This window comes from Culex pipiens, chromosome 1 (assembly GCF_016801865.2).
Source record: "Culex pipiens pallens isolate TS chromosome 1, TS_CPP_V2, whole genome shotgun sequence".
Taxonomy (NCBI): domain Eukaryota; kingdom Metazoa; phylum Arthropoda; class Insecta; order Diptera; family Culicidae; genus Culex; species Culex pipiens.
The window spans coordinates 2,367,300-2,376,939 of NC_068937.1; the positions used below are offsets into that span (position 1 = coordinate 2,367,300).

General features: G+C 35.3%; 1 protein-coding gene across 7 annotated transcripts in view; it reads left to right on the forward strand.

Annotated features, from left to right (window-relative positions):
* The window catches only part of LOC120415071 (potassium voltage-gated channel protein Shaker), a 241,240-nt gene that overhangs the window by 199,991 nt on the left and 31,609 nt on the right, over window positions 1-9,640 (forward strand). For 3 of the 7 annotated variants that reach the window (XM_039576465.2, XM_039576471.2, XM_039576466.2), the window contains exons 3-5: window positions 5,601-5,772; window positions 6,514-6,610; window positions 6,826-6,918. In XM_039576465.2, coding sequence (XP_039432399.1) covers window positions 5,601-5,772; window positions 6,514-6,610; window positions 6,826-6,918 — 362 coding nt within the window. The remainder of the gene's footprint in view (window positions 1-5,600; window positions 5,773-6,513; window positions 6,611-6,825; window positions 6,919-9,640) is intronic. The other 4 variants (XM_039576469.2, XM_039576468.2, XM_039576472.2 and 1 more) reach the window with 2 other exon arrangements.

Genomic DNA, 9,640 nt, shown 5'->3' on the forward strand with positions numbered 1-9,640 from the left:
TGTGAAACTGTTTTATAATCTCGGCAAAATTATAAAATAATTTATCTTTTGAATTTTTTTACAAATTTCAATTTGATTTGATATAAATCTTTTTTGGGGGTAATTCCATATCCATTTGTAAGGATGTTTTAACTAACCCGAAAAACAAATCAGTATCAGTACAAATTCGACAGTTGTCCATACAAAATTAAATAAACGTTCTTATTCTCGAATCTAAATCTTGAGAATAGAAATTTTAAATACACTTCAGGAACAGACGGTAATAACAATATTCATGCCATTTCAATAACAAATACTGTTAAAATAACAGAAAGTCTTATGGATTCTTCTTGAAAATTCCATTTTTGCATAAGAGTTTAATAACAGTTTATGTTATCATAACAAAATTTATTATTGGTCTGATATTGGTTGAAAGCCTAAACAACTTTGGAATAACAATTTTTGTTATGGAAGAATATCTCCAACTGTTATTGGGATGATCGGATTAGTTGTTTAAAATAACAAAAAATAATAACTGAAATGTTATTAGTCTGTTATTACAATAACAATCCAATAACAAAAAAATCATAACGGCGAATAACAAAACTTTTTATAAATAACAATAAATATTATTGACCTAGTATTTTCAAATATCAAAAAATGTTATTCCAAAGTTATTTCCATCTGCTCGGTTTTGAAGAAAAAAAAATGTGCAAAAACATTATTTTCGAAATTTTTATATTTGATATTTTTCAAAACATCAAAAAAGATAACTTTTAAGCTATAACCCAGCAATGCCAAAAAATATTTGACAGTGTTGCCAATTTATCGCAAAAGATATTTTTTGGAAATCTTTGAATAAACCGTCGAAAAAAAATAATTTCATTTTTGGATTTAACCAGATTTGAAATCAAAAATGCTTTACGGAAATTTGGAAAAAGTCTACCTCAAATTTATTTTTTTGTGAATATATTGCATTTTTATTTTAATATAGCCCATGGTTGCCCAATTCAATAATATTTATTTTAAATAGTTCAGAAAATTTCCAGTGTATTTTTCTAATAAACTTTGCAGATTGGAACTCTAGAAGTTGTGAAATTTGAGCCACATAAATACAAAAAAATACAAAAAAAAAGTATTTTTGATTATCACTTAAATATCGCTCAACTTTCAAATGCCGATAGTTCAGCAACTACTGATCTGATTTTCAATAAAAAAAATAAATTGAAAAAATCAGATTTTTCCGATAAAAATATTTTTATAATTTTAAGTTTAAAACTAACATTTTTAAAGCGAAAAACGAAGTTGACTTTATAGCTGTCGGCCACCATTGCTAGTACCAACCACTAGTGTCTTCCTTTTAACTACAAGGACTTCGCCGCCCTGGGCTCCTAAGTGTTTGAGTACGGCACGGAGCGACGGCGCCGGATACCCATATTCACACTTAGAATTTTAGAGCGCCCGCCGTGGGATTCGAACCAGCAACATCTGGATTGTGAGTCCAGTGCGCGGTCCGATTGATCCACACGGGCGGGATAATTAAAGCGCATAATTTTAAATTTTAAGAATATTTACATAGCATTTTTGTATGGACAGCTGTCAAATTTGTATGAAAACTTGTATGGATGAACCAATGAGGCAAAATGGCTGCTTTGGTCTCCAAGTTTAAGGCAAGTTGATAAATTGAAAAAAAAATACAAAAAAGATTGATTTCTGGGAGGTTTGAAATTTACCACGAAATCTGTTTTCTAACGCAATTTGATAAAATTGAAAATTCATAAAATTTGAGTAAAAATAAGTCAGAAATTTGTGATTTTGGAAGAGTGAACAAGAAACTTGCATGCATTATCCATTCAAGTTTTATTCCAGAAATATCCACATTTTTATTTAAAAAAAAATGTTTCAAAGGGGAATTCAAGAAATCAATCCATTTAGAGGTATATATTTCAAGCATTACTAATGTTTTTTTTCAGATATATATAGCAAACCGTTAATGGGTTACATGCATGTAGAAAATCACAAAATTTCATATTACAGAAAATTTATTAAATCCACTCAAAATATGATTTTCAACCACTCCTGAAAGTTTCTAAAGATACTTTATGATTAAAGTAAGTTACAGACGATTTAAGCTGAAAATTTTGCCATGCGCAAAGCGAGCTGTCAAACTTTATGAGCGTTTTTTTCTGAACACCGAGTGAATTTACAAATTGCCTGAAATTTGGGGTGAAGACTCGCAAGACATATCCCGTGTGCATGACGAAGCCCGATTTTGAAATTTTGCATTTTAAAAAAATACAAAAATAAAAAACTTTCGATTTTTTATATGAAAAAACATTAAAATATTTTTATCTTTTTAAAAAATAAACTTTTTGAAAATCGGCCTTCGTCATGCACACGGTACCTGTTTAACGAGTCTTCACCAAAATTTTGAGCCGATTTGGTCAAGGCAGTGTTGAGATATCGTGGCACCCGTTTTTTGAAACTGCTAACTTCAAATAGCTATATCTCGGCAATGATGCAACCAAATGTCTTCAAATTTATTTTGTTAATAGTTGAAAATGTATATTTTAATTTCCTTAAAACAGATTTAAAAAAAGTTTAAGTTTGTGCTCAAACCAACCTCTGACATTCTTGCCGATTTACATGTATGTAACCCCTTAAATGGATGTCAAAATGTCAAATACATGGAATATTTTACAGGCTAATTCAATTTTTCAATTTCAATTCGGTTTTATTGGTGAATAATCAAGATACAATCAGTTCTTTTGCAGTTCATAACAGAGTTTTGGAGTTCCTTTCAGCTGTGTGTTGCACCATAATCCATTTTGGAACAATTATTTCTATAACTATGGCACTAACAAGAGCAAGAAAAATTTAAAAAAAAAACTTGCTAAAATTGCAAAGGAAAGGGGAAAGAAAGAGAAAAAGCTTATAACTACATCACAGTATTTTATCCTTTGTAGATGTGCTTGATCATCAGCTCCCCAAGGGCTAGAAATTGCTCCGCCTTGTTACGGCAGGTCCGAAACCTCGACATCATCTCCCCCGCAAGAGCAAAGAACTCTGGCAGGGTGAAGAGATCTTCCCCGGTGACTTCTTGCTGGGCCGCATTGCCGCTACCGGCAGCGACCACGCTGGCGAACGATCGCCCCCAGCCAGGGGGGAATGCTGAGTTGTCCGCGGGAACCGTACGCTGCCCAGCAGCCGGCACGGTTACGCTCGTACTTCGCTGAGGAGGGTGGGACGCTGCTGCTTTCTTCTTCCTCTTTTCCTGCTCCTCGAGGTAATTTTTTCGTGCACTGCATCCACGGTAGTTGCTGGTATGGTTACCTCCACAGTTGGCGCACTTGATGCGCGCCTTGGTTTGCTCTGCCTTGTCCCCCAGGTCCGCCTTGCACGGCAGTGCACACGCCTCAGAGAGGTGTGTTTCACCGCACTTCACACAGCGGGGCGGAAGGTTGCAGTTCCGCGAGCCGTGGCCGAATTTCTGGCAACGGTGGCATTGTGGTGCGTCCGACGGGTTCTTTGAGTAGAACCGCCAGTTTACCCAAAACCCGTCCAACGCCTTAGTTCGTCGCAGGTCTTGAATCTTGACGGTGCCGCGGTCGAAGTACAACAGGTACAGTGTGTGTGTACCTGTGACTGTTGTCTTCCGCGAGAGGACTTTTATGTCACGCGGCGTTATTCCAGCACCCGAGAGGTCCTTCTTGAGGTCGGAGATCGGGCGGTCTTGGTACCCCTGCAAGACGACCTTCACGGCTGTCTTCTGCACAGGGTCGAATGTGTAGAACTTGAAGTTTTTACCCTTCAATTTCTCCACAACCAGGTCGAAGTTCTTGTTGTCAAATGTGTAGACTTGCACTGACGACTTACCGATTTTCAGACAATATCCGAGGCCTTCCAGCAACTCGTCAATATCGTCCACCAACGTGTCCAAAACAAAAATTGGAGGTGGTCTACGTTCCTTTGGAGAATTGTTCGTTTTTGGCGTCGGCACTTTTTTCCGTGCACGACGATCGTCATCGTCGTCGTCGGTAGTGCTGCTACCGTCGGTATTGTTGTTGTTGTTTTCTTCGTCGTCGCTCAGCATCTGGAACTCGTTCCTGATGGGAATGTTGGCGGATGTTGACGTGTTGGCCGTGGCACCGGAAGTACCGGAACGGGTTCGCACTGGTGATCTTGGAACATATCCGGGATGTAGCAACTTTTTGTCGATGCCTTCTGCGCTCACGCTCCCCTGCGCGATGGCGGTCGACACGGCGTTGGTTTGTTTACCTTTTTGCACACGGCCGGTAGACGAACTTCGCGGGTTTTTCGAGGCCGCACTCGAACTGCCACGGCCACGGCCGGCCTTTGGCATGCTGCAGGAGCAAACTCGCGGGTGATCACGGTAGACTACGGCGGAAAATTTCGAAAAAACAATAGAGCACTGAGCACTTGACTGCTGCTTGCTCTCGTGCTTACACGGAGGTGCACAGGCTAATTCAAAATACATATTCTGAGTTAAATTAACTCATATTAAATTGAAAAAAATAGTTACTCAGAAACTTGAATTTGTTTGTTTTTCATTTACCATTTATTTTTGAGTGTTTTTTACTCAAATTTTAGTGAACTTAAAATATAATATCAGTGAAATTCAAATTTGTCATATTGGTTTTGTTCGGATGAAATTTGTTTGAAAATAACCTCGATATTATTAAAATTGGATGAGTGTCAACAAACACAGGAACGCATAATGCAACTTGCATGCAACATCCATCCATGTTGTATAATTTTTGTTCATAAAAACAAATTTTTAAGTTGGTTTTAATTTTAAAAAATGTTTTAGTAACCAGGTTTTAACATGACTTTTTCAAATATACGCTAAGCATATAGATTTAATTGGGTGGGTTTTCCAGCTATTTAAAAGTAGTTAGCACGGAAAGCAGATTTTGTATAAAGATTGTCAGAAAAAATCCTGTGAAATTTTCCGGAAATGGTGAAATTTTCACTTTCCTGAAAATCTTCATATAAAATCGTGCTTTCGTGCTGACTATTTCTTGACAGCTGAAAACCCCGCCTTACCTTATCTAATCTATATACCTTGAGCAATGCCAGAACGATATGCGATGTTGTTACGAATGCATTTGATTCAACTTGCATGCAACATCCATTCACGTTGCATGGCATTATGGGAAGTGATGCCAGTAAAGTTGAATTTTATGAGAATAAATTTAAATTTAGATAAAAATATATTTAAAAATGGAATCATGAAATCAAAATTTATAACTGGAAACTTCAGATGGATAATTTAAAAAATTATTGTTGAAAAAGTTGTTACAATTTGAAGAACACTGCGTCTCCATAATTTTGTTTTATGAATCATGGAGACGCATGGTGTTTGAATCAATTTCAATTTGCAAATGATAATGAAACCATTTTATAACAATTTTTCGGGTCGGCAGTTAAATCTACGATTGTAAAGGACACTTTTAATTGCAAAAATCCCTTCCAAAAAGTTTTCTCTTCACAGTAAATAAATTTCTCACGCACACCGCGCTAATGCCGTTTCCTTTTTTTTCGCTTCTTTTTCCCCCGTTTCTTTCTCTTTTCCCTTTTCTGTGCTTGTCTCGTTCCAGGTCAGTGGTTTAAGGTTCGAGACGCAGCTCCGAACGCTTAACCAGTTCCCCGATACTCTGCTAGGCGATCCGGATCGAAGGTTAAGGTACTTCGATCCGCTGCGGAATGAATATTTTTTTGACCGGAATCGACCGAGCTTTGATGCCATTTTGTATTATTATCAAAGCGGTAGTATATATCAATTCAATTTCCCCGTCAGCGACCTAATGGATTTGTTTGAATTTCATCTTTTCCCTCTTTCTTTCTCTTTTTACTTTTCGGTTCTGTTTCTCCGGTATCAACCACGCATCAACCACCACCAACCACCAACCAACCGCCCAACCGCCCAACCATCATCACCAAAAAAAATATCAAAACGTCCAAAACAAAACCGTCCAACCGCCAAAAAAAAACAATCGATCACCTGCCACTTCTGTACTTCTGTTTAAAAAAACTCTTTTCCGTTTTCGGTTCGCGTCCATTTGTGTTAAAAAAAAAAACATTAAAATTCATTCCAAAAAATCTCCCCCGCCCCCCGTTCGAAACGCTTCGTCACACGCTACGTAACGCACCCCCTCAACTCTCCAAACAAAACTCCCCGCCCCTACCGTACGATACGTTACGCAACCCGTTACGTTTCGCGCGATTCTTCCGTTGTCCGTGCTTCTTCTCGTTTTTCTACTCTCTTCCGTTCGTTCCGAATCTTGCGTTCCGTTTTCTCTTCTCTCTCTTTCTCTTTCTCTTCCACCTTCTCTCTCTTCAAAAATACGCAAAACAAAAACAACAACAAACTTTCCCCCCACCACGCGAACCTCAATCGAAACGAAAACAAAAAATCTTCCGCGTGATGGAATTTGCTGCCGCGCACTTGGATAAAAACAACAACAACAACAACAACAACAATGAACCAACGTCGTCATGGATACCAACAAGGCGGTCGGTTACGGAGACCAGTCAACGTACCTTTAGATGTATTTAGCGAAGAAATTAAGTTTTATGAATTAGGCGAACAAGCAACTAATAAATTTAGGTTAGTACGCAGCGTCCGACTCGTCACCCTGTGGGTGACGAGGGAAAAACGTGTCCCCTCCCTCGAAATAATAATAAGTCAGTGTTACACACAACTTTACTGTTTCGTTGTTTTTTGGTTAGGATTTTTATAGTCACTTTTTTTTTGTTTTTTATTTTTCTGTTACAACTCGAAACCCAACACAACAAAACCAAAACAAACAAACAACCCACCAGTGGACGCTCCGACAATCCTACAGATACAAATACGTCCCTGTACATGATGAATCTGATGCCCAGCTCGCAGAAGATTCTGAAGCAAATGAAAGAGTAACAAAAGCACACTCTCCACAACCCCTTTTTCAAACCTTAACAATTATTTGGCTAAAAAGTACGCGGCTAGACTGTGTGTGTCGTATTTGTACTGTAGATTGTGCTGGAAAACCGAGCCGAAACGAAGAAATCTGGACGCGCGCCATCTAGTTTTTCGCGTGAGCATCCTCGCTTGTTGGGTGCAACCTTGCACGCAAGTTTGTACCGCAGAAAGCAAGCTAGCGAAGACGAGAACCAAGATTGCGGCAAGCGTTACTGCGTGCGTCTTGGCTAGATTGTTTTGTTGTGTATCGCGGTTTGAATCGGCGGCAGTGTTGCCAGATTTCTTGGTGGATGCGAAAAAAAAACTGAAATTCCTAGTTTTGTTAAGCAACTTTATTGTTTAGTGTGAAGAAAACCAATTTGATGTTGAAAAAATGATATTTTGAACAGTATTTTTACAGATTGATATCATAAGCTGGTATCGAGAGAAAAACCAACGATTTTGTTTTGTTTTAAGTTTAATTATTAAAGGGAAAGGTTAGGTCTGTTCTCTAAAACATAATTTTTTCGCTGTGGATTTAAACTGTGTGCTTTGAAATAATAAGAAAATTATTATTTTGAAGAAACAGATAACAAACATCAATTGGAACTTTTAAATTTTTAAATTTATCAAAATACAAACAAAAAAAAGATAAACAATAATTTATTTTAAAAAAATATGAATGATAACTTGAAATTAAAAATTTCACTATCAAAATTAATAAATAAATTAATTTAAATAACGATAACTAACTAACAATCACATTCCATAAAAAAAAAAACAAAATAAAATATGAAAATGTATAAAGAACGCATTCAAATTCGTTAAAAATAAACCTAATAAAATGCGTCCAACAATTAGTAGTCTTATTAGATATTTAATATGCAAAAAAAAACCAGAATAAATCTTCCAATTAGAGAATTCATAAAATCAATTACTTCAATTTGAATTTTGAATAAAATAATAATAGATAAAAAATTATAAATATTAAATAAAATTATATAAAAAAAATAAAATTGTATTACGAAATAAATAATTTTGCTGAAAAAAATATTTAAAAAATTGCAATTTAGTTTTGAAAATGATTCAAAATTTTACTTAAAAACAAAACACAAATAAATAAACAAACCCTAAATTTAAACAATAAAATAATTTAACACCGTTCCACCTAGGGGTAAGCACAGCTTTAATGTACAGCATCAAATCACTTTATTTATATATATTTTTAAACTTATTCGCATTGCAACGCACTTTAAATTTTTTAAGCTATTTCATATTAAATTTTTCTCTAGACATAAATTCCAGCTCATTACACATTATATCAATTCAGCATAAAATATATTCCAATCTTTTTCATAGTCAAATATTTTTATATATCGCTTTTATGCTATTCGCAGTTTTTTCTCTTTTATTTAATATTTAACTAAAAATAATGCAATTTTATAGCTTGTTTCTAAGAATTCAACTTGTCCTAATTAAATTTCGCCAAACAAGCTTCAAACTATGGTAAGTAGTTTTTAGACAGTTCAAATCATCATACATGACGGAAAAGAGTACTCGAAACAACAAAATCAAAACAAACAAAAAAACAAATAGGCTTAAATTTGCAGTTACAAGCCTTTCGGCAGACAGAGGAAAACAACAACAACAACATCAAAAACAAACAACAAACACCAAAAGACGCTATAAAACCAAGACGCGCCCGAATGGAACGATGGGCACCGGGCTGGCAAAACACAAAACTAATTCTGGCTCCTATTGTGTTTTGTCGGGGCCGGTCGGCGGGCTGCCTGACACTTCGGCTGTCAAAAGTGACAGCTACCACTCCATTCGCGTTTCTTTGTTTTAAAACGTCGCTTGGTTGCCAGATAGGAAAGAAAGGAAAGTGCGTTCTTTTCGAAAGAAAACCAAACTTTCAATTTTAGAATATTTCTTTTTTGATATAAATTTGTAACAATTTGAAATAAATTCAAAATATATTGTTGGCAGTGTTCCCAGATTGCTGAAATGCCTGAAAATATTCTACTTTTCACAAATTAAGTTTAATTTCTTCTTTTGGAAATTTGGAAAAATTTAAAAAAACATTCACAAATACATCAACATATTTTGGCAGTGTTCCCAGATTGTTAAAATATCTGTCAAAAATTCTGCCTTGTAAAAATTTATGAAAGATTTCAAATAAGCCAAACACTCTATTTTTGTGGAAATTTTGGAACAATTTAATAAAAAAATAGAAAATATTAACAAATTTTGGCAGTGTTCCCAGTTTGCCAAAATAGGTGTCAAATATTCTAGCTTTCACAAATTTATTGAAAATTTATAATTGAAAATTGGTCCCAGATTGTTTGAGTATCTGTCGAATATTTTAGTTTTCACAAATTTATTAAAAAATCAAATTAAACCAAACTTTTGGTTTCCATACAAATTTGGAACAGTTAATATAAATAAAAAAGCAACATTTTTTGGCAGTGTTCCAAGATTGCTTAAATATCTGTCAAATATTCTACTTTTCACAAATTTATGAAAAATTCAAAATAGGCCAAACTTTCTAGCTTGGTGGAAATTTGGAACAATTTAATATAAACACAAAAAAATATTGGCAGTGTTCCCAGATTGCTGGAATCAATTTTCAGTAAATTTACACAAATTTCTGGGTTTTTTTAATTACTTTTATTTCAAAAATTTACTGCCACTAAA